General features: G+C 53.4%; 1 protein-coding gene across 7 annotated transcripts in view; it reads right to left on the bottom strand.

Annotated features, from left to right (window-relative positions):
• The window catches only part of MEF2D (myocyte enhancer factor 2D), a 73967-nt gene that overhangs the window by 13414 nt on the left and 35058 nt on the right, over positions 1–25495 (bottom strand). For all 7 annotated transcript variants that reach the window (XM_088181136.1, XM_088181139.1, XM_088181134.1 and 4 more), the window contains 4 exons: positions 18439–18738; positions 12125–12328; positions 5293–5430; positions 1584–1794 (listed from right to left, as the gene is read on the bottom strand). In XM_088181136.1, coding sequence (XP_088037262.1) covers positions 1584–1794; positions 5293–5430; positions 12125–12328; positions 18439–18492 — 607 coding nt within the window. In that variant the 5' untranslated portion in view covers positions 18493–18738. The remainder of the gene's footprint in view (positions 1–1583; positions 1795–5292; positions 5431–12124; positions 12329–18438; positions 18739–25495) is intronic.

Raw genomic sequence — 25495 nt, 5'->3', positions numbered from 1 at the left:
GGGACCCCACTTGCACCCCAGGCACTGGTGCCTGTGCCACCAAAGAGGGCTCACCTCCTTGGGTGGGTGATGCCAACCCCACCCCCAGCCCTGTACACCCCCCCTTGGCTGCCCTTCTCCCACACCATCCCCGAGCCAACAGCACCAGGCACTGTCAAGGCACCCACCCAGCGCTTGCTGTGCATTTGCTTTGGAAACAACACAACCAGCTCTGGTGCAATGCTAAAAAAATTTTAGGGAAAAAAAGGAGTTTTTCTAACATGCAAGGCCCTGGCTCCTATAAACAGGATTTCTTCCGTGTCCCAGGCAGCGAGTGAATGAGACACAGATGGCTGGACTTGGAACACCTCAGAGCTCACAACCACAAAATGATCCCCCTAAACGAGCAGTGAGTGAGCTGGAAATGGGAGCCCCCAGAGGGGTCTGCTTTACCAGGAAGCCTCTTCTGCTCTCAGCTGAGGGGCCTACGAGAGGGCAGGAGATCCCTGCAGCCAGAGCGATGGCTGCCTGTGCCCGAGGAGGGCTCTGCCACCCTGCCTGGAGTGAGATGCTGCTCCCTGGGAACAGTCCTAGAGCAGAATGACCCCTGTCCTGCAGGTCTGGGCCTCATCCTGATACCTGAGTACTTCACGGCACCTTGGAGACTCTGCAGTGAGAGCAGTGAGCACACTGTCTCTGAACCACGCATCCCAGCCAGGCCATTCCTCCTGCCCACCCTGACCCACCACACAATCCGCTTCTGGAGGCACCTCCCAGCCCTTCTCTCCAAATCCATCCCCTTTGCAAAGCTCCCTGGAGCTCTCAAAGCCCCAGGGGCCACAGCTGAGGGCCCAGACACCACTGGCACCAGCTCTGCCATTTGCAGCCCGGGCGACTTTTACAGACCATCTGCGACATCCAAAATAGCAGGAAGGGGCTTTCTGCACACTATTATTATTTATGATCATACTGCAGGAGAGCCGGGCTGTGGTCACACGTTGTCCCTGTCCCGCCCTGCCACTGCAGGGGACGTGGGTGACAACTCCTCTCCCCCACCCTGTCCTCTGCCACCCTTCACCGGTCTCTGCTGGAAATGACTGCTCCTCTGATCTGTCAGCACAGCCACATGAGTAATCGCCCACGGCCAACTGCAACCAGCATGGCCCGACTCAGAACAGCCCTTTTTAGGCAGCCAGACCCATGTCACCGGAGTGCCACCAGCCAGCAGGATGCCAGCAGCCACCCCCAAGCCCGGGAATGGCGCCGGGTGACTCATCTTGCACTGCCCAACCTGAAACAGATCCCTGCAGGGATCCAGCTCTCCAAGAGACCTAGGTCAGGTGGGGAGGTTGGCCTCAGTTCGGGGCCACGGCACAAACAGAAGGCATCAGTGTCTGGCAGGAGGGCAGGAGCACATATGGAGGGGCAACAACCCTTCCAGGATGCTCCTGCCACCCACAGGTGCTGGAATGTGGACCCTGGACAGGGGATGGAAGCAGCAGAAGTGTCCCCTCCCTCAGGGATGCCCCCTGCTCGGTGCTGCAAGCCCAGCCAGGCAGGAAGGATGAGGAGGTGAGGGTGCAAAGGGGCAGGGTGGGGCTCACCTGCACTGGCTGGCCGCTGTGGCAGCCCTGGGGACACCGTGTTCCTCTGCAAGGCCGGCTGCTGCGGTGACAGGAGCCGGGGGTCTGTGAGCGAGGAGGTCACCAGGGACTGGGTCACCAGCGAGCTGCCCGGGTTGCTGAACTGCAGCGTGTTTTGGTTGGTCACCGGCACCGTCACGGGCATGGCGAAGTTCGGAGCGGGCACTGTGGACTGAACAGAGAGCAGGGGGTAAAGGGGAGCCAGAGCCGAGCTCCTGCAGCACAGCACTGCTGCTGACCAAGGGGGTCAGGTCTCCTCAAGCCTCCACTGCTGACCTGCAGTGCTGTGCTCGAACCCACACTGGCACCTTGGGGGGGATGCACCAGAGCCCAGTTCCCCACCACGGAACACTGGGAAGAGCAATGGGCTATCCTCTCGGACACGCCAGAGCTCTGCAAACAACTGCTTTGGCCTCATTTTCAGCTTGTATTTATTTATCCCCTGTGTTTTCAGGGCAGGCATGAAGGAGAGGCTGGGAGCAGCCCAGAGCATGAAGGTGGGCACCAGCCTGGTGGCTTGGCACTTGGCACTACCCTTCACCCCAAGCAGGATTCTCTGATGCAGTTCCTCAGGCAGCAGGAAGCCAGAAGTGGATCCCCATGCTGGGCTGGCACTGCTGCTGCTGGGAAACACTCGTTTTGCTCCACAGAGCCCCTGGGTGACTCTGGGATCCATCCTGTCTCCTCTGGGAGCTGCTGGGAAGGAGGAGCTGATGCCAGGGATGCAGGAGCATTGCTAAAGCCCTATCCTTGGCTGCAGGTTGAGGACCAGCTTCACCTACCAGCGTCCTGTGGGAGCCAGACCCGCTGCGATTATCCCAGCCGTTTGTCTTATGTCACTGATTTGCTCTTCGTTAACAGGAGCTGGCACCTGCTTAGAGGCTTTAGCACAGGCTTTGCTAAAGTCCCACTTATAATTTACTCCAGGATGGAGAGGGAGAGTAGCCCAGCACTGAATGGGACCATCACAGGGCCAGAGGTGGAGCCCCACAGGCTGCACCAGCAATGGAAGAGGGAGCTGAGGTCCCCTCACTGCAGCTGGTGCAGCTCCCTGCTGCCTTGCCTTGCCTTCTCCTCCAGAAATCTGCTCCTGGATAGGTCCTGCTCCTTAGGTGACAGAGGGGGATGGGAGGAAGGAGTAGGACAGTGCTCACCCACGCCTCGCTGCCAGGAACTCTCCCCACCTGCCTCCCAAGGGCATCCTGTCCTTCAGAGATATCCTGTGGCTGCAGCCAAGCCACGAGGACAGCGGCTCTGAGCCTGCGCTGTGGCACCGCTCCTGGGGCTGCCGCTCACAGGGACAGGCTCAGCAATTCCTACACCACCAGGGAGAGCTGGAACACGGAGCCCTACCTCTGCTCAGCCCGGGAGCTCATCCTGCACGGCAGCAGAATCGGAGGAGGAGGAGGAGGAGGAAGGTTTCTTGGGCGTTGCACGAACACCGGAGCAGCGTTGTGTAATAAATCACTGCCAACGCGTCCATGTGTGCACAACGTTCCCAGGGAGGGAGAGGAAGAGCTAAAGCTCCTCCACACCACAGCATGAGCAACATGGGGGTACAGCCACGAGCTGGATACACCGGCCCCAGAGCCGAGGTTTGCCTTAATCCAGCTCCACCCCACTGCACCTGCAGACAAGCGTCAGGCTGACGCTGCCCCAGCACACCCAGGCTACCCAGGGCACAAGGAGGGACATGGTTTTGCACACTGGTCCAAAGTCTGGGGGAGAAGATGCGCACATCAGCCAAAATCCAGGATTTCTGCTCTCGTTAGAAGTGAGGGCAAACACCAGAGGCACAAGCCCCGCCCAGGCCTCTCGTTAGCGGCTGTCGTTAATCTGCCCCGGCCACCCCGCTGGGTTAGTTCTGGTCACACACAAAACCAACCCAGCAGTTAAAATGGAAAAGCATCTTCTTCAACCACACACACTCCACCTGCACTGCTCGGCCCCTCGCTGCCAGGGAGGTTTAGTGGGGGAGCCAGATGCTGTGCCCTGGTGAGAAGCCACCCAGCACTTGAATGCCACCTGCTGAAAGCACTTCTGGGATTGTCCCTTTGGATCAGCATGTCTGCATGATGGGGGCCCTCCCTTCGCAGCAGACACATTCTGATGGCTGAGCAGCCCCTGCTCATGAGGGTGCTCTGCACTAAGGACAAAGCTCAGGTGGTTTTTGAGCCTCTTTTCCACCAGTGGCAGGGCTTGTGCCAGGTGCTGGGGGGATGCATGGCCTGCTGGGGCTCTACTCCCACCCCACACACTCTGGTAGGGTGGGAACCTGCAACCCCCTGGTGAAACCGGGGAGGCTGAGGTAGATCCCTGTACTGACAGAGCTAATCCTGCCCTGAACCCCTCTCGTGGGGCTGAGCTTGTCACAGCAGAGCTGCCAGAGATTATCATCACCTGCATCCCACTTTCCTCCACCTCCTCAGCCCTCTCAGGTCTCCGGGCAGCTTCCCCACCCCCTCCACCCTGAGATCTAGGGAATGGAAATGCAGATTTTGGGATCCTTTCGAGGCTCGTGGAGCAACACAACGCTGAGTCAGCAAAACAAAACCTGGGGATTTCACAAGGCCCAGTTCTCGAGAAAAGCCAGAACTTTAACCTGTGGGGGCTTGCACAGCACAGAAGGGCAGATTATTTCGGGTGGGGCTGTGTGTGTGTCATTTTTGCTGGGCTGCATTCCCCCCTGGAAAAGGAGCCTCCCCCCTGCTCCCGCAGCATTAATTACGGCTGCAGCGACTCAGGGCTAATCCCCCAAGAGCCGTTGCCTGCATCAATAGTCTCTGCTCCCTTGAACTAACAACTAATTTGAAACGTGTCCCCCTCCTCCTCTCGTCTCCTGACACAAATCCCTTTCAGCACTGTCCTGATGCCACCCCGGTGCCAGTGACAGCTCTGGGATCACAGGCTAAAACCTCCCTGGATTTCTGCCACGGCCACCAGCTGCCCTGAGGGCTCGGTGGATTTGGGGGGAATTAACGTGGAATAGCCCAAACCAGGCTGAGCTTTTCAAGGATGTGAGGGGGTCAGCACCCGCCACCAGCTCACATGAACACTGGGATCTTAACCCAGACAAAAATCTGATTTTTTGAGGAAAAGAGGGTAAAAAAGGAGGCCCTAATCCACTGCTTGTAGAGGAGAGGAGACAAGCAATACCATCCTGCACTGCCTGGCCAGAGCCAACGAGAGTCAGGACTGCCAGAGCTAGTAGGAAGGATCTTCCCAAGGATGGGAAACAGGAAGGGCACTCAAGAGCCAGGTGCATTCAGGGCTTCAGGGGCTGTTGGCATCGGCTCCCAAGGCATGGCACGGCTCCGAAGCAAAGCCATGCAAAATCCACCCCCCCATCACCTGGAGGCACTGGGGAGGGGACCAGGGGGGCTGCAGGCCACCAGCTACTCACTGCGAGCCGGTAACTCTGCATCATTTTATCAAATTCCTCATCAATCTTTTTATATTTCTCTTCCGTCTGCGGGGTCAGCGCAAACACTTCATCCCCTTCCGGGCTCTCGCACTCCCTGTGCTTCTTGTTCAGCGCCTGTTACGTGTGGGGGGACACGGGGGTGTCGGGGAGGGAGCGGGGACGAGGTCGAGGGGAGGTCGAACAGAAGAGAAACAAAACAGAAAAGAACATATAATGAAGGTTTTCCAGCCACAGGCAGGTACTTACACCATATCTCTTGAACAGGATATCCAGATCCTCGCTGCCTTTGCGGTATTTATCCTCCATCAAGGGGCTCTGGTCTATGGAGTCGTCGCCGTCGGGCTCTGGGCTGTCACAGCCGTTAAAACCTTTCTTTCTTAACGTCTGAAAACACAACCGGAACAGTCTGAGATCGGGGAGTGGAGATGGGGAACACGGGCGGGTTCCCCCCAGAGCATCCCCTGGCCTGGATGGACCAGGACTTGTCCCTGTACAAATCAACACCATCACCCCAAGGTGTCGCTGACCTCAATGGGATTAAAAAATCAGGATACAGCCCCTGGGTTTTGATGCCAGGGTGTCTCTAATTTAGGAATTACAGCACGGAGAGCGACGGAGCGAAACTTCCTTGTTTTCAAAGGTTCTGTTTATACCAGGACTGAATTTGGCCCTGCATGAACTCGGGCATCTTCGTCACTTTCAGGCGCCACAACACCATGAAGGGGAAAAAAACCTTAATGCTCTTTGTTGTCCTGCAAAAAACATGGAAAACCTGCTTACAAACAGCCAAGTAAGAAAATAAACCCCAGAATACAGGCAAATTGTCAAATTTGTCAGAATTTCCTGACAAAAGCAGACAAGTGGCATTTGCCAAATGCAAAGGTGCCACAGGAAGAGCATCACATGACAGGGCATGTGGCATGGTGACAGCTGCAAGCCCTGTCACCCATCACAGGGGGTGATGGTGACAACACTGGGCAGCAAACCCCACACCAAGACTGGGCTCACAAACAGGAAAGGACCTGGGCACTGCTACATCGAGGGAATGAGGTGACACAAGCACTCCTCATCAGGAGGAGCCTGGTGACTGCAGGGCACGGTGACACCCCAAAGTCCCCCACTCATATTTCTGCAGCCAATTGAGATCCACTTTGAATCCCTCTATTTTCAACACACCAAAAGCAATTAGGCGTTATGACGGAACCAGCACTCGCCAACTCCTTTTTTTTTTTTTTAGAAGTCAAAGCTACAGAATTTCCTGGAAGTCTTGATCCCTTTTCATGCCAAATTCAGCAGGGGAAAAAAAAAAAAAAGAGTCTTGACAATTCTCTGTCTTCCTAAACAGCAACAAACATCTCCGTTCTGAGGCCAAAGCATGTTTGGGAGTGGCTCTTCAACTACCTGTGAGCTCCAGGAAACACAGGGCTTCTGGGGGAAATGCTGCTGGAGCACATCAAACCCAGGATGGCTCCACAAGGGTTGGGATTTGTGGGCAGGATTTGCTCGGCACTGCTCTGCACCACAGGTCGGGCTCAGGGATGCTTGTGCCAGGTAGCCACGGCCAAGCAATGGGCACCACACCCACCCCAGCCTGTTCTCCATCCAGCTGAAGCTTTTCACAATATTTTCCATTAAAACTACTCCTTCCTGGGCCTTCCCAGGTGGCATTTTCACCCTCATTACTGGATTCGGTTGCAGAGGCGAAATGTCCTCGTTCACACACAGCTCCACAAGAAACTCACTCCTGACCACGGTGGCATTTGATGCCCTGTTTGGTGTCACCAGTAATTCCTGATACCTAATAATTATTAACTAATTATCTAATAATTATAATGATTATGAATAATTCTTATATCTAATATTAACACTATACCTAATAATAATTCCTGGCATCCGTAATTCCTGTGTTCACTCTCTATAGAGAAAGGCAGTGGGAATCAGTCACTGCCATGAACAGGAGATTCCCAGAGCTTTTTCTGCAGTTTCCCGAGGACTTTTCCCTATTATTTTTCTATTTTTGTACGTGTCCTTGTTTGTTCTCAGAATGGCCCAAAAGAGGAAGAGGTGCTGCTGGTGGGGAAGGAACAGCTTTGCCTTTTTTTTTTTTTTTAAACTGCTTTTTGTGGATTTTTTTTTTCCAAAACCTTTTGTCTTGCCGACGCAGCCAAAAGACGGAAAATTGAGCTTTCCTCTAAAAAAACAAAAAGATTTTTCCTTTTTCTCTTTCAGAGGCAAAATGGAAAAAGTTGTTCCATGAGCAGTGAAGCAATGAAGCCGGCTTTCCTTCAGGCACTGCAGACACTCTCTGGTGTCTAACGGGGCTGTGCCCACCTTGACACGATTCCCTTTGCAGGGACAGGAGCTGGACCTCTCATCTCTGCCCTCCCAACCCTGCCTGGAAATCGGGAAGGTAACCCCTCACATTCCAGAAAACTCCTCTCTTCCAGCAACAGCTGTTGGCAGGTCCAGAAGTTGGGGGGATGGACGAGAGGGAACCTCACAATGGGATTTTTCAAAAGGCTTCAGCCATGCAAAAAAAATCTTCTTTCTAAAACCTGCAGCAACGCTGCCAGCAGGGAGGTTTTTAGGCAGCTCCCAGCGCCTTCAGCTCTGCCCAGCACAGAGATGAGCAAGGGTCTGCCACCATCAGCTGCAGCATTTTGCCATTTCTAGGTCCACATAAAATCATCCCTGGGGGTTGCTCCCTCAACAAGTCTGTCAAGGAAAGCAGTGGAAGGGGGGGATGTGGCTCTGCTCACCCAAACCCTGAAACAGCTCACAGCATCACCCCTTCATCTTTCCCAAGGTCTTTCTCTGTGGGCCTAACACATTTGGTGTCCCAGCTTTGCCTCGGCCTCTCTGCTCTCCCCAGCCACCAACTTTGTAAAATCAGTCATAACTTCATTGTCTATGAGACCCACAGTTCCAGCAGGGGTGGCTCCTCAGCAGCTGAGCTGTAAGGGGCAGCTGTGGTGCCACCATCCCTGCTCCTGCAGGAAACCTGCCAGCAGCCCCAGGATGTGCACAGGGAAAAAAATCCTTCCTGAACGTACCGGCAGCAGCGTGAGCTGGGACTGTGCCCCTGACCTGGAATTGTGACCCTGGGGCTGGGACTGTGACCTGTAGCACTGTGAGGGGCTGCAGGGAAGGCGATGGGGACAAGCTCCAGTGCTGGCAGGGCTGAGCACGGGGCTGATCTGCACAGAGGGACGGAAGCACCGGCGGCAGGGAGTGACCAGGCTGGAGTCACAGCAGGACACGAGCCAAGGCAGAGTGGCTTGCAGCAATCTGCTGCTCAACGAGAGGTTTGGGACAACAAAATGCCATTTCCAGCCATACGGGCGTTGGCTGCTGGTTCTTTCGGGTTTTTTTACCAAAACAAAAAAATGTGTGTCCCACATTTTTAGCTTTTTGTCAAGATGATGTAAAAGGAAAACAATTCTGCTGGAGCAGGAATCAAACCCAAAGATTCCTGTTCTTGGGACCTCCACAAGGTCTTTTAGAAAAGAACTTTCCTTCTCATTCCTCCTCCTTCTTTTTGCCAGGGAAAAAACAGAAGATGCAAAGAGGTTTTCAGGAAACCTTTCTGTCACTGGGCTGCAGCCAGCGGAACACAGCAATTTTTCATATGGAAGAGATTTAGAAGCAATCCCTTTCCAGCAGAAAATTTTCAGAGAAACCAGGGTGAGAACTTCCCTTAGCAAAAACCCACCTCGGTCATTACCTGCCCCTCTCCCTGCCACACTCAGGTACCCTCATTCTATCAGGACCCACTGCACATCCTGCTTTTCCAGGCAATAGTCTCAGTTCCATGATCCCAGCTCACACGGGAGCAGATTTCCAACCTGAAGAGGGTAAGAGAGCAGCAGGAAATGCAGAACATGTGAGAGGAAACGATGCTCAACCAGGATGCGGGTTGACTTCCCTTAGAGCAGGGAGACTCAACCACTCTGGGCTTTGAGGAAGTCTGGATGAGGATAAGGATGAGAATGAGGATGAAAACTGGCAGCTGCCTCTGCATTTCACCACCTCCCCAGCATCCTGCAAAATGTCTGATTTAACACATCCTGGGGAATGACAACCCCAGGAAGGAGAATTAGGAGAAAATCAGCCCCTCCAGGACATTCAGCCAAGGAAAGAGCAGTGTGGCTTTAATTGGCTGTGGAGCATCCTGGTGCCCAGCGAGCTCTGCTCTGCCCAAGCCCCTTATCAGGAACTGGCACATCAGGCAGGCTGTGGGGAAACGAGAAGCGACAGCGAGGACCAAAGCCGGCGTGATCCCAGGCCGGGCGTGCACGTGGCACCCAGCGTGCCTGTCTGGGGGCTCAGCTGTCCCCCGCCTGATTAAGGAAACCCCCCTCTCTGCATTAGAGAGATTTTCTCCGACTTAAAAGCCTGCAATAACCAGGACTTTGCCCGGCAGAGAAGCCACAGGGGTTGCGTGGCTGAATCTCACTCCTGACAGCCGCTGCTGAGCCCTGGCACAGCTGAAACACGGGGGTGTCCCTGCAGGGAAGGGTCCCCAAAAGAAGCCGGGGTGTGGAACCCTTCTTGAACTTCTATGCTCAGCATGGAGCAGCTCTGTCTCTCACTAAATATCATGGGGAAAAGCCCCTCAAGGAAATTCCTGTGCAGCATGAGATGGGGTGCCCCCAGTCCCACCCTCAGATGCACCTCCCCAGAACCAAAAACCAAGAGATGTCACATTACATTGTTTTAAAATGTAATTTGGACAGAGCAACTCATCCTGCCTTGAGCTGTGGTATCAGTGCTTTTGGCCTCAGGAGCCCCCAGCCTGGCAGTGCTTGGCTTAGCCCTCTGGAGTCACTGCTCGCTCCCCTTCCACTAGAAAAACAAAATCAAGAGGCTTCTGCCTCAATTCCTCCAGGTCCTGGCTGCTCCTCATCCTTCCTGATGAGGAAGCCACTTCCTGCCAGAGCTGCTCAGGGCTGAATTCCTCAGCAGGAAAGGGCTGCAGGTCACAGGGAAGATGGGTTGATGCAGCAGCCCCTTGAAATCCACTTTAAATCATATTTGGTGGCAAATTCCCAGCCTGGGTTTTCACGGTCTCTAAATGCTCAATGTGGGGAAGCTTCCAGAATGAGAAGATACTTTTTGTGAGTCAAGTTCCACTGGGAGCCACCAAGAAACATGAGATAAATTGGATTTGTGTGCAGTGGGGACATAGCTGGGCTGGTGGAACCTGACCTGGGCGAGGGGAAATGGAAATCAGCACCAAGAACAGGAATGGTCTCCTGGGAGCATGGATTCAGAAAACAGCAAAAATCTTAGAGCAGCCCCAACCCTGTGCCCAGACAAGACAAGGATGAGGAGGGATGCTTGAGCAGCCTCCAAACCTGACTGCACCCCAGCAGGTTTTGCTCCATGACAGCTCTGCCAGCAAGACATGCCGAGCCCGGCGTGTTTGGGCTCTTTTTCTTGCCATCCACCAATATCCTTCCGCTCCCGATGTTCCTCTCCTTGGCTTTGGAAGCAGATCCAGCTTTTCATGTGGTGCAAACACAGTGTTTCTTTGGGTGCCAAGGACTGTGTGTAACTTGTCGGCTTGGGAGTGTTTGCATCTTGGACCATAAGGGAACAGAGAACGCTGCCCAAAATGTTTACGGTATTTTTAGGCCAAGACAAATCTGTTCAACGCCGCGAGCGCCGCAGTTTGAGCATCCCGGAGAGGCTGCGCCGCCGAGCACGGCAGGGAACTGCTGGCATTTGCACAGTGAAGGGGCATTACCTGCCTCAAACAGGCCACAAAGGACACTACTGAACCGTTCTGAAGGCCCCTGCAAAACTGTGCTGTGGCAGAAGAGTTTCCGAACTCCAGCAAGGGAAGGCAGATGCTGCGAGATGCTTGGTCATGGCTCAGCCGCGGGGTGAAAACCTCAAGTCCAAACATCTCAAAAAGACAAATTTTACAATGCATTAAAAAGAAAAAGAAAGCAAGATTTTGGGTGGTGGAGGCAGGCTGGGGTTTTTTCCCTTCTCCTTCATGAAATCAAAGCCTGGCACGTTGGCCAAGCGGCAACAAAGGGATTCAAAGGCAGAAGCAGAAGTCCAATTCCTCCAGCAGTGCAGGCCATGCTGCTCCACTCTGCCACCAGTGGCTCTGAGGGCATTAATTGATGCCCATAATGCCACTAATTACAAAGCCAAGCCCTTCATTTGCCTGTCTGTCCAGGTTTAATGGCAGCTGCCCCCACGCTGAGGACCACGCAGCTCCATCTGCACAGCTACTGCTGAGGGAGAGACGTGACCAGTGACCAAGGCACTGCTGGCACTCTCCTGTGAGCCAAGTGTGCCCCGTGCTCTGGCCCAGTGATGTTCAGCCAGCACCAGGGACAAGGACAGAGCTGTGGAGAGGGCCGGAGTGGGGGCACCAGCAGCACATGGCAGCTGAGCACCTCCTGCCATGTCAGCAGGCTGGAGGAGAGCAGCCTTGAAGTGAGCACAGTTTGGGCATGGTGCCACTGGTGGCAGTGCTGGGGATGGGTCAGACTGGACATGGTTGGGCCATCACTGGAGACCCACAAAATGCAGCCAGACAAGCCTTGAGCAAACCCACCAACCCATGAACTTGGCTGTGCTTTGAGCAGGCACTGGACCAGAGGCACAGGGCCCATCCCACCTGAATTCCTCTTCGATTTGGCCACTCGTGCCCTCCCGCAACCCCACTGTGCCTGTCTGAATATCAGGCTGGGGCAATGTCACCAGCTGTACCAGGCACTTCAGAACAATGTCACGAGTTGCACCAGGCACTCCAGTGCAGCAGCCCCAGGAGCTGCCTCCAAATCCATCTCGTGGTTTGCCTGGACCACAGCAGAGTCTCACAAAGCAAACCCACACCTCAAGTTTCAAGGCAGCAGGTCAACTCACAACTGGAGACAGCTTCAACTCTACCACCCAGAATGGAGTATTTTTGTAGGCTGAACCAAAACCATGCAAAATCCATCTGGCATTGAGTATGGGAGATCTGCTTGCTCCATCCCCTCCTGCATGCAGTGTGGTAGCAGCCTCAGCCCTGGCTCTACCACGGTGGCAAAGCTGGGGAGCAGACAGGCCTCACCTCAATGATGTCTGCGTTGGTCCGGCTCTCATGGGGCTCGTTGTACTCGGTGTACTTGAGCAGCACCTTGTCCATGTCGGTGCTGGCATACTGGAACAGCTTGTTGGAGTGGTTGAAGATGATGAGGGCAATCTCACAGTCACACAGGACACTCAGCTCGTAGGCTTTCTTCATCAAGCCAAACTTGCGCTTGGTGAAGGTCACCTGAAAGCAAGGACAGCCGTGGTGAGAAGCTGTGTCCATGCTGCCACAGACCCAACACCTCCCAGAGAAAAATAGAATGACCACTGGAGGAAGTGCAAAAGGAAGGGGAATGCAGGGGGAATATTCTGTCTCAGTTTCCCCAATTGGACCCAACCCCAAGCTCTCCTCTCTCGCCTCCCTCTTCCAAACGGTTCATATTGCTGCCTATTTTGGGATCCTCCAAAGGCAGACACTTCACAAGCACAAAGATGATTATCAGCGTTGGAAATCACATATTGCCAAATCAAGAGAAAATAAATTTCAGCAAAATCCCCAGCAGAGCTGCCATCTGTCCGGGGGCTGCGGGTTTTTAAGTGGAATATTCAAGCGATGGAGATCTCGTCCTCACTCGCTGCAGCTGCACTGTGAGTGCCCAACCCCAGGGGCCACAGAGCTGGGGCTCAGCACCCCAAAACTGCCCACTGGTGCCCACCCCACCCCTCCTCTGACCCACTCTCCTGCTCACCAGCCCCCACTTATCTTGGTAGGCTATGCTTCCCCAAGGGCACCACAAGCTCCCCTGTGCCAGGGGCCCGCCCTGCTGCTGCTTTCATCTCCCTGTCCCTTTGTGTAACCTCACCGGGGTGTTTTTCCTCACTGCCTGCCCAACTGGGGTCCCTATCTCCCCAGCCCACCCTTCCTTGAGCTGTAACCAGAGCTGTCAGCTGACAAGGCAGCTTCTGCAGGACTGATCCTGGAGAGCTGGCTGGGGGCTGGGGCCAGGACTGGGGCTGGGTGCTGGCTCCAACACCAGCTCCAGCTGCTGGGCAGACGTTGGGCTGCGATTCCCAGCCCACGCTCAGCTCTCACCACCACACTCCTAACAGGACCCAGCTGGTGTGGAGGGAGCTGGTTTGGGGCTCCCTGTCCTGGCTGCAGTACAGACAGCTGCTGAGGGTCCCCCACCCCCCCAAACACGCAGCTCACTGACGGGGAAGGCGCAATGCTTGGCCAATGCCCTCTCGGCAAATAAAAAGCAGAAAAAGAAAATAAGAGGCAGGAGGTCACCACTTGATGCTCAGCATTGCTCTGGGTCCAAAGCAGCCTCCAGGGGAAAGGCTGGAGATGAGCTGAGATGCCCTTGAGTGCCAAGACCTGCTCCCTTCTCCATATGGGAGGGCTTGACTCCACTCTGGGCCTCCACCACAGCATCAGTTTTGCAACTGAGCAGCTTTAATTCGCAGAGCTGAGGGAGGAAAGTGAATGAGGCTGCTGCCTTTGCTCAGCCTGTCAGTGGTGTCACAACCACGGTCCAAAAAGCTCAACATGGAGCTGCCAGGAGCACCCATATGAACCCCCAGGGTCCCGCACCCCTCCAGACAAAACCACATTCCCTGCGTGTGGTGGGAGGGCAGAGCAGGGGCAGCTCTGGGCACACTTGGCAAGGGGAGCTGCTGCCCCTCCCCACCATCTCCCAGAGATGATTAAGCAGTAACGAGATTCAGCTCTAATCGCCTCATCCCCTGCAAAGTGTAGGGCTGGTGCCCTGTGCTGCTGTGGCCGCCACGTGCGCCTGCTTTGGCCACGGCTGGGCTGCAGCCGGGCCACTCACGTTGCCAGCACTGCCCCAGCCCCGGCACACTCTGGTGCAAATTAAATCACTTGAGGGCCAGCTTCTGTCTCACCAATAACTCTCCGTCCCCAGTAGCATTCCAGACTTCTCAGTCACCCAAAACCTCTGCTGCCAGGCGAAGCCCAGGAGCCAGCAGTGTCACAGCACAGCTGTGGCTGCACTGGGACTTCAGGTGGGACCCAGCTATGGTTCTGCTCCTGCAGCCGTGGCAGGACAGCCATCAAAAGCAGGACGTGTCTCTCTGCCCCCTTCCCCAGCCTTGCCAGTCTCACTGTCCCTGCTGGGAACACTCCCCGAGCAGCTCGAGGAGGAAAACAAGGAGAGTCTCCACCAGAACAGAACAGAGGGAACAGCCAAGGGTGGCTGTTCCTGCAGCTGCCAGTGCCAGGGACACCTCGCCAAAACAAACCTTGCCAGGCACCACGACAGGCTCAGCCACCAAGACTGGAGGCAATGGGGAGAGGCCAAGACGTGGGGGCCAAATAATGGGGCAGCTCTTGGCCCTGAAGACCAGTGACAAGCATGACAAGGGTTTTGCCCTTGAGTAGTGAAGAGTGTAGGATCATCTTCCCCAAATCAACCAGAAACCTGGGCAGAGCTGAGCAGAACACAAAACACCAAATTATCCCTCTGGAGATGAGGGGACATTCCCTCTGCAGACAGGGCACAAGAGCATCCCTCTCTATTGGCACCTCTGCATCTTGCAGAGAAAAGCAAAGATTGGCCATTTAGCCATCATATCACACAAGAGCATCACCTAAGATTGCTTTGTGCATCCACTCATGACCCGGGACAGAAACCTCAAACCTTCCCCTGATGCCATGCACGAGCCTCATCTAGAAGAATTAACCTTGTAAGTCTAAGAGGGTAATCAAATCTCATGCTTCAGGGCATAAGCCGATCACCAAAGGGGTCAGGAAGGAATTACTGCCCCACACTAGCAGGGGATTTTTTGCCTTTCCCCTGATGCAAACCATATTGGCAGTTGCCAGAGTCAGCGGCCTGGCCCTGAAGGACTGATGGCCTGATCTGTTGTGGCAAATCCTCTCCAGTAATTCCTCTAATGACATTAGTGACTCTTACTTGCTCTCCTGCCCTGGTTTTGGCTGCTGCTGTAATTCACAGCATCACACACTGGTTTGAGTTGGAAAGGAACTTAAAGCTCATCTTGTCCCATACCCTGCCATGGCAGGGGCATCTTCAAGTGTCCCAGGCTGCTCCAAGCCCTGTCCAGCCTGGCCTTGGACAAGTCCAGGAATGGGGCAGCCACAGCTTCTCTGGGCAACCTGTGCCAGGGCCTCCCCACCCTCACAAGAAAAATTTCCTCCTAATATCCCATCTAAATCTTCCCTTTTTCAGTTTGAAATCATGCCCCTTATCCCATCACTATTTGCTCATGTAAAACATCCCTCTCTGATAAACTCCTTTAAGTGCTGGAAGGCTGCAGTGAGGTCTCCCTGGAGCCACCTCTGGCTCCTCACTCTCCTTCCCTCCCTCTCCTGCTGTTGCTGTGGATCAGTGATGAGGAGAGGAGCGTCCATCTCCCTCTTTTCAGTTTAAAACCATTCCCCTTTGTCCTGTCACACCATGTCCTTGTCCAAAGCCCCTCTCCAGCTTTCCTGGAGCCCCTTTAGATCTCCACGGAGCCTTCTCTTCTCCAGACTGAACACCCCCAGGTCTCCCAGCCTGGCTCCAGAGTAGAGGTGCTCCAGCCCCCAGAGTATCTCCATGGGCTCCTCTGGACCCACTCCAGCAGCTCCACATCCTCCATGGGGGCTCGTGGGACACGACCAGGGTCAGATGGTGCTGCAGGCTCAGTGTGAGATGCTTCACCTCGCAGCAGAGGCTCTGGAGAGCTCCTGCTCAGCTTCAGCTCTCCCTGAGGGTCGTGATGCCTCAGCAGCCCCAAGCCACTGCTCGGGTGACCTTGGCAGCACGAGTGGAAATGCAGGTGTCAAAAGCAGCTCTGCCTCCACCTCCTTGCAGCACCACTGGTGAGTCCCTCATTCTGCAGGGCATCCCTGCACCCTTCCCATTCCTCTGCCAGCAGGTGCAGGTGCTGTTGCAGCCACCCAGTCATGCCAAGGACCAGTGCAGCTGGGGCAGCCAGCCCTGCATTCACTGCAATGGGCCCCATCCAGAATTCATCAGGGCTGGGCAGGGAGAGCTGACTGTGCCCTCTGCCCCCAGCCTGAGCAGGGGGCTGCCATGGGGACAGGGGTGGGCTGAGGATGCTCCCAGACGCTGGGTTTAAGGCAGCTTAGCCAGCAGCCACAGCAGGCACGCACACATGGACGCTCCTCTCCTCATCACTGATCCACAGCAACAGCAGGAGAGGGAGGGAAGGAGAGTGAGGAGCCAGAGGTGGCTCCAGGGAGACCTCACTGCAGCCTTCCAGCACTTAAAGGAGTTTATCAGAGAGGGATGTTTTACATGAGCAGATAGTGATGGGATAAGGGGCATGATTTTAAACTGAAAAAGGGAAGATTTAGATGGGATATTAGGAGGAAATTTTTCTTGTGAGGGTGGGGAGGCCCTGGCACAGGGTGCCCAGAGAAGCTGTGGCTGCCCCATTCCTGGACTTGTCCAAGGCCAGGCTGGACAGGGTTTGGAGCAGCCTGGGACAGTGGAAGGTGTCTCTGCCCATGGCAGGGGGGTGGGAGAAGATGGGCTTTAAGATCCCTTCCAACCCAAATTCTATGAGATAAAGCAATATGGGACACTTCTGACTCTGGGGAGTGGATCCTGGCATTGCACATGTACAGCATGGACCAGAAGAGCAGAGCAAGAGGGTTCTCACCCTCTTTACAGCTCCTACCACAGTGGATAGAGCCGATCCCATTGCCTGGAGCAGGCCTTTTTCATGAAATGTCCCATCTTCCTGGTATGTCCTTTTTTCCCCAAAGAAAGGGAGCAGTGAAAATTGATTGCAAAGCTGTGCTGGTGACCAATTAAACAGCTGCTGCTTTGCTGACACCCAGTTTGATCAGGCTGGTTTCTGGGAAGCAAAGCAAGATGTGCTGCACTGGGGTGGGGAGAGATGCTCCCGTGCTGGGTTTTGGAAGAACCAGCCCAGCCAGGGGAAAACCAGTGCCCCCCAGCACGGGTAACTGGGCTTTGGGGACACCTGACATCAGAGATGTGCTAAAGCCATAACACCCAGCCATGCAAAGCAACTCCTGCTGCCCCAAACAATGCTGTGAGACCTCAGCAAGGGTCTTTATCTCCAGCCAGTGCCAAAGAGCAGCTCATCCCTCAAAAACAGTCCCATCACTCAGCTGCTGCCCCTGCAGAGAAGTGCCTCTTTCCTTTTCCAAAGGTCTATCCAGCAGGGCCAGGCTGTGCCATCCCCCTCCAGCATTACCAATTATTTTCCATTTGTTTGAACTTCAGCAGGGCTCCAGTCACCGCAGATCTCTCAGTCCCCTCTGCAGCACTGCCCCATAAAATACACTCTGGATCCTTCAATAACCCCTAAGGCCCTGTTTGCTCCTCAGGATGGATTTAAACAGCCCCAGGAGCCACTGGGACATCAGCAAAAACTATCAGATGCCCATCCCAGCCCCCACCACCAAGTGAAGCTATAATGAGGAAAACCTGCCATTTCCTATTGTTTTGCTGCAGAGCAATAAAGTGGTTCATCCAGTTCTGTTCTTTGCCATTCTTTAAGGATTAGGAATATATCCACATGCCTTTTTACTGTTTTTTCTGTTTTTCTGGAGTGAAAGTGGCAGGAAAGAAGTGTGGCAGATCATGCTGGGGTGCAGCAGTGGCTGGACTAAAGGCAGAGGTTTGGATCTGCTGAGCCAAACTCCAGGAGCAGAGAAAGCAAAGGGACCTGCCTGAAAGTCTTGTGGTTCTGGGAAATACATGGACAGAGTCATCCCAGAGCAAACCTGGGCTGGCAAAGTGCTGCTGCTCCACCACTTCAGTTTAAGGAACATGGAAATTTGGGAAAAATCTGTTGTTTTCTGTTTTTCCTCGGAGATACATGAACACATTCCTACACACATACACATGCGTATGTGTCTTGGGCTTGGCTTCAAGAGAGCCCAAGGAAAAAAGCCCTGGAGTCATTTAAGTTTACAATTGAGGGAAAAAAAAAAAAAAGGAATAATTTGAGTTGTTTGCGTTTAGCAAAATGGATACTGGTTGTAGCTGTTTTTTATTGGAAAAACCACATGGAAAATGTCAACCGAAATATATTTTCTGCAAGACAAAAATTAAAAAAAGGGGGAACTAAGTGGAGAAGATACTTTCTTCTGGAAAAGCACTTAGATGGAAACGGCTCAAGGAGCTCCAAGGCAAGGAGCAATGCCTGGATGGGGGCAGAGCAGTGGGGCCGTTTGCTCCTGGATCCGCCTGGATCCGGCCTCAGCACCAAGTCTTTGGGAAAAAACACGGCACCGGTGACCCAAAATGGGATGGAAATGGGTCATTTTGAAACATGACACTTAAAATCCCCAAAGGGAGGAGAAGGCTGAGGGACAGCACTGACCTGCCGATTGCGCTCGTCCGTGATCCGCTGGATCTGGATCTTTTTTCTCCCCATCTTCTCCGGAAATCCTCACCGCACCCGGGACGACTTCGGCTCAGGGGAGGGGAGAAGCAACCCCACTTTAAAATGCTTGCATTAAAGAGTGTGGGGGGCTTTTTTCTCGGATGGAAAACAAACCCAAAAAAAGCCAAAACAAAAAAAAAAAAAAAATCAGTTTTGCGTGGCTCTGTGCTCAGTTCATGGTACTGTCGTGCGCAGCCAGATCCAGTGGGGCTGAGATGTCAGCAGCTGCTCAGAAACCTGCACAACGAGAGAGACAGCAGTGAGATGCTCCGTTCCCAAACCCCATCCAGAACCTGGCACCCCACTGGCATCCTCCTGCCACCAGCACACATCCCACCCCCGAGGCCAGGGTGGTCTCTGGTTCTTTGTCCCACCCAGCTCTGGGGCCAGGAGAGCTGCAGAGGGATTTATCCAAACTGCTCTCAAAGAAGCCCAAGGATGGAGGCCAGGAATGCCACAGGACACGTGTGGGCCAGGCACTGACGCTGGGCCAGGAGGAGGGGACGGCAGCAATGCATCCGTGAATCACTCCCTATTCCTCCCTGACACTCCAGACTTTTTTTTTTTTCTCTTAATAAAGTCATAAGCAGTCGAGTGGCTGGTGATTAGCTCGGGCAATTTAAATCCGTCTCCAGTTTCTGCACTAATCTTCCATTTGGAATTTTAAAATGTCTTTATTTGATTATTTGAAAGAAACCTTATAACCAGGCAGAGAAACCTAATTCTTAAGGGGAAGGAGGGCTCCAAAGGCAGCTGAGACAGCCTGGCCTTCCACTGGGCTCAGCCACAGCCAGACACCAGATGTTTCCATGGGTCTGGGGCATGTGATTGACTCGGGGGTATCTTGTGCCCAAATCTCTCCCCAAAGGGACAAGTGCTGCAGGTATCAGGGACTCCTTCTGCAGCCTCCCCGTGGTAACCTGCATCCCTCCCAGGGCCAGAGGCTGCATCCAGATGTACCAGGGCACCTGCTGGCACTGCCCCCCAGCCATCCCACCCTGTGTGCCAGCATGTGCTGCACTGCAGTGAGGAGACAAAGAGGAAACTTCAGCCAGTTCATTTTCCACAGGTATGTCTTTCTCCCTGCTCTCTCTCTGAGCGACTAGCATAACAGCAGTGATAACACTGCATTTAAGGCAAGGTGCCCTGTACCAAGACCCAGGCAGAGGGAAAAACCAGTCCCAAAATAGCTTCCTATCTGCCTCAACTTGGCAGTCCCCAGCCCTCGGTCTTGTTGCAAAAAGCGTAAAAACAAACAAAGGCTTTTTCTCCCAAACCATCATCCCAAATTCAAAGCAGCAGCTACAGCCAACCTGACCAAGCTCCTCCTGCTCCTCTCCCACCCCAGACCCCGGTGAAGAACCTGGCCCCATCCTTTGCCTCCTCATCAGACCATGCTCCAACAACAAACAAGCCCTAATGGTCTCACTCCCACGCTTTTTTTCGGGGTTCACTGAGTCATGTAAGTCACTTGATCTTTTTCTCTGCTTTTTTTGGGGGTAAAGTTATTCATCATGCATCATGCTCTATGGTTTCAGTGCAAGTTTGAGGAGCCCCAAGGAGAATGGGGAATCTTTTCCCCATCCTGACATCCACAATTTGCCCTCTAGGGAGGATGAGGTATGGGGACCACAGAAAGAAGACCAGAGAGACAAAAGGCAGCAAAACCTGGGTTAAATAAATATATAAATAAATAAATCCCACCAGTAAGACTCTTTGCAAGGACAGACCATACAGGGGTGGCATTTAATTCTTGAATCATTATTTACCAAAATAGGTGCATGTTTCCCTCCCAGCAGCAAATAGGAGCAACCATCCAGCTGTGATGAGGAAAACCTGGGGCCAGGAGAGCTGCATGTCACCATGGGGGACACTGAGCCAGTGCCAGCCTTTGGCTGCTGCTCCCCATCCCACCATGGGAAGCCTAAAAAAGACAGGTCCCAGAGCATCACTGCTCCAGCTTGCACCATGTGAGTATCCCTTGAAGATCAGTAATACAGGAAGAGCCAAAAGGAAAACGAGGATTTTTATTTCATCCACCTGAAGTGTCTGCTCGGTTCTTCCCTCACTGTGAGCCCACACAGGAGAGAACCCACAGCTCAAAGGCTCAGAACCAAGGTGAGGATTTTGCACACACAAAGAAACTCTGGAAGAGGAGGAACTTTTTGTTGGGTTGGGTTTGCTTTGCCACTTTTCCCTTCGGAGTTTCCACTTCTCTAAACTGGCTGAAAAATATTCACCTTCAGCATCTTCAAAACCACCAGTGGCAGCACAAAGTAGCAGCAGCTCCACAACCAGACCAGGGCAAGATGCTAATTCTTTCCGTGTGCTGCAGCTCTTGGACAGAGAAACCCTCTGAAAGACAGCGGATTTGCTGTCCAAACCAGAGAGGAACTCTCCAGAAGCAACAATAAACACTGGAGAACAACAGGCAGTAAATTTAAACTGAGTAAAAGGAAACATATTTTAACACAATTTCATTGCGAGACTTGTTCACAGGATGCTATGGCAGCCAAAAGCTCCACAGTGCTCCAAGAGATGGGATGTTTGTAGGGATAAGGAGAAAACCCTGGTGCTGCTCATCCCTGCCCTCAGCTCCACATGAACTGGCATTTCTTGCATGGGAGCAGTGGGATCAAACCACATTCCTGCCCCAGGCCACAAACACACCTCAAGTGTTTCAAACCAAATCCCCTTTTTCAACCACCAAACCAGGTTCCCTCGTGCTGCTCTGAATTCTGACTGCATCCTCAGCACCTCGGCTGGATGGGGACCATTGTCCCAGCCTCAGGGTTTGTTCATGATGCTGGATGAAGTTTTCCACAGGAAAAAGCTCACTTAAGAGGTTTTTGCTCATCATGGGCAGAAAAGGAACTGCCACATGATGCTCTTGACCACTCTACCCTGCATGAGAAGGAAAACACCCGACAGGGAGGGCAGCCCTTGGATGGGGTGAAGAGGAGGGGTGGAGAAGAGCACGGCATGTTTGCTGCCCTCCGAATGCACCTGACAAAGAGGATTTCAAACCCCTCCCTTTTCTCTTCATGGAATTGGGGTTTTGGGGTGAGTTTATTTGTTTTGAGGTTGGGTTTTTTCCCCACCGTATTTTTAAACCCAGGTATTTTCACGTTTCCTGCCCAGGTGGCTGTTTCAGAAAGTCCAACCACTGGCTCGAGTTTCTGAACAGCAGCTGGAAGAGCAAGAAACCTGGAGAGCCACCCCCATCTCTCCTGTCCCTGGCACTGCTGCTGCACTTCAGCCCCAACCCAGGAGCATCCCCTCTGGCCCTGGAGCTCCCTCTCCTTCACCACCAAATTGCTCTGGCACCCTGACTGCCCAGCCAAGATCACCCATGACCCTCCTCCGTGCCCAGGTGGAATTTAAGCACCTGAATACCTACACAGCCAAGCACTCAAAGCTACAAGGAGCTGAGCTCCTAAATAACTTCTAACTTTTGGGGTATCAAATGATTTTATATACAATAACCCCACTCATTAAATCATCATCTCCTCCTTCTCAGACAGCAGCTTCTTTCTTTCTTTCTTTCTCCTGAGCCTCGTTTTCCAAGGAAACTGCCAAGCATCCCAGCTACTGTACCCCGACAAGGAGGGTCCAAGGGCATGGAAAGGGCCCTACAAATCCCCTGGAAAGCAAATGACGGGTGGTGCACTGGAAAAAAGCCACCCTGACCCTCTTCCACTCCCAGGAATCTCAACGAGGATCAGGGAATTTGGCATCACTTGGGGAGGCAGAGAAGCTCTGGGATGGAGGCAGCCGCCAGCACCCGCTTCCCCCTCCCTATGCTCTGCTCGAACAAGTGTGACTATCACGGCAATTAGCACACATGCCAATTAACTCCGAGCAGGTGCTGGTTAACTCTGTGCTGAGTAATTCATCCCCGGCTCCCAGTAAATTGCTCCAAATTGGAGAGACAGGCGAGAGAGCAGAGTTAGCATTTTGCAAATGGGGGAAGAAAGAAAAAGCACAGAGGAATCTCAGCTGGAAGATGTTTTTACAAAACAAGGGATTTGTGGGGCTGAATCCCCAGCTCCAAGAGCTGGGGACACAGAGGAGCTGATATCTCTTTCAAGTCTTTATTTCTGGATTTTTTTATCTATTGTACAAATTTCTGATCTGTTTCACCTACTTCAAAGTGGTTTCACCTCTGCTTTGCACAAGCAGCGGGGTGCTCTGCACTGCTCCATAACTTGTCACTTTTCCATTCCTACTGAACAGCCCCACGTTTCTCTTGGCACGAGCAGGGACATTGAGAGTCTCACATCCACTTTCTACAGCCATTTGCTATTTTTAATATACTTTTATTGCATCCCTTTTTAGTCACTCCTTACTAAAGTTAGCTCGACACACCGCCCCTCTCCAGGGCGAAGGAATTCAGCTGCCCTTCCTCAACACCCGCCTTGCAACGCCGTGTGCTCTCAGCACAATGTCAGCTGAAAGAAACCAAACCTTGGCCACGCAGCTGCAGAGGGAAGATCAAAAAGATTAATCTGAAAGCCTTAGGAAGATAAATAAAGGCAAATAAATGCATCCTTTCCAAAAATGTATTTTCCTTTGGAGCTCTTTGCTTTTCCCAGCATGTGGCACCGTGCTTCCCCAATCCACTCGTGCCTGTGCAGGAACACGCAGCAGAGCCAGAGACACGAGTGACTGCAAAACTGGGATGGGTTCAACATGGCACCAGTTCGAGGGATGTTTTCCTGATCTCCATCCCCAAAACAGGTCCAGTGCAATAGGGACATCTTTGGCTGTAAGGAAATCTGCAAAAGGAGTTTCAAAGGGCATTTGGAGGCTGGGGAAAAGAAGAAAAATGCCACGCTGCAAAGATACAGCTCATCTTATGGAGGCACAGAAAGTCCCAGTTTGAAGGGAGAAATGCAGGTGACAGGTATGGCAGATCACAGCCCAACCCAGCAACTGCTCCCCCCAGGCACCCAGTGCTCTCGCTGTGGAACCAATCTTTTATCCAAGATTTGCAGAATGCTCCCCAATGAGTGTTTTTCCTTAACAGGATCCATCAAGTCAAGGTTGACAGTAAAGGGAGGGTCCTCCCCACCACTATCCACTCCCAAGGAACCTGACACGACTGAATTCACTGACTCAAGCCCCAACACATTTTGGGGGGTGTCAGGTTTATCCACATAAAGAAATGACAGCAATAACATTTCCCAGTCTGCAGCTTCTCTGTGGTAAAAAGGTCCTTGCAAGGGAGCTTCAGCACACAACCAGCAGGCATGTGGGGCACAAGGTGCAGGGTGTTAGAGAACCATAGAATGGTCTGGATTAGATGGACTCTTAAAGCTCATCTCATCCCACCTCTCTGTCACCCACTCACAGGGAAGAACTTCTTCCCGTTTCCCATTTAACTCTGCCCTCTGGCAGTGGGAAGCCTTGTTCCATCCCTCCAGGTCCTTGTCCAAAGTCCCTCTCCAGCTCTCTTGGAGCCCCTTTATGTACTGGAAGGAGCTATAAGGTCTCCCCAGACTCCTCTACAGGCAGAACAGCCCCAGCTCTCCCAGCCTGTCTCTAGAGCAGAGGGGATCCAGCCCTCAGAGCATCTCCATGGTCTCCTCTGGACTCACTCCAAGGAGATTTGTATTCTTCCTACTCTGGGAACCCCAGAGCTGGAGGCAGCACTGCAGGGCTGTCTCACCAGAGTGGGGTAGAGAGGCACAATCCCAGCCCCTCACATGCTGCCCATGCCCTTGGGATCAGCTGGGCACAGCACTGGCTTTCCAGGCTGCCAGTGCCCATAGCTAGGTCATGTCCATCTTCTCATCCACCGACAACTCAACCTGTCTGTCCACTCACAAGAGCAGAGCCCAGGTGAGGAAATGCTGCTGAAAGCCAGCCCCTGAGCTCAGCCTGCAAGGGGAAGTGGATTCCACCCACCACACTGAGCCTCTGCCCTGCTGGGTGGGGGGAACGGGCCAAGGGAGGGAGGGAGGGAGGAAGCAATGATGCTCTCAAGGTAGCAATGATGCTTTGGAGGTGACAAGAGCAGCCCCTCCTTCTGCTGCATCGCTCCTGCCACAAACGTGCAGCTTTTACCACGAGCAGCAGCTGTTGAGAGGCGACGTGGCCGTGCTGCCCAGCAGCCCCCAGCACAGCTGTGACCCTCCACCTGCTGCACAGAGCTACAGAAGCAATTGCAAATAGAGAGCAACTGCAGCCAAGGTCTCTGAGCCTCACCTCGAGGATACCAAGCCCTGCACTGACAAAGACCAAGGCACTTCCCCGCCCATGACCAGGGCTGGATCCCATCCCTTAGGACATGGATTCAGCCCAAGTCACCTCTTGAACCCGCCTGTTTAACTGCAGTTCTTGCCTTCCTGTTTCCTTTCTTGCTGCCTTTTGTGAGTTAATTGTTGTTTTTTTAACATATCCTCCATGCTGACACCACGGACTTTTAGTTTCCTTCTGTGTGGTTTCTGGATCAGCAGGACTAACTTCCTTCTCCTTTTGCAAAGCCCCCTTCCCTAAAACACAGTGCCAGTATTCATGTTAGTGTTGCTCTTCCTCTCTGGCAAAGCCACTGGCATGGTGCTGGTCATCACCCCTGCTTTGCTGTGGGACGGGGGGCAGTGCTGCCACGGGAATGTGGCACCCAGGAGGGATGCAGCACCCACATGGGGACGTCCTTGGCAGGACAGCAGGCAGCAAGGGCAGGTGCCAGCAAGTCCCCAGCCCCAGTGCACACACCGTGAGGGACTCCAACTCGCCAGCTTAGCATTGTTTAGCACCTCTTTATCTCCAAACCGAGATAAAAACCACACAAACATGCTCAAGTCTCCTCCAAAGCTTCTATTCTGGTTTCAGGATGATGCTATCTGGGTTCCTGTGTTGAACCTCCAGATGCAGGCAGGGGGAGGGGAGAGGAAGGTGGCCGAAACGTGGCTCCACAGCAAACCTGCTCAGAAACGCAGCTGCTTGACCCTGCCGGGGCCAAATCCTGGCTCACCAGGCAGGTGCCAAC

The sequence above is a fragment of the Sturnus vulgaris genome, chromosome 31 (genome assembly GCF_052056855.1).
Source record: "Sturnus vulgaris isolate bStuVul1 chromosome 31, bStuVul1.hap1, whole genome shotgun sequence".
NCBI classification, from domain to species: domain Eukaryota; kingdom Metazoa; phylum Chordata; class Aves; order Passeriformes; family Sturnidae; genus Sturnus; species Sturnus vulgaris.
This window is presented reverse-complemented; position numbering and strand designations above follow the sequence as displayed.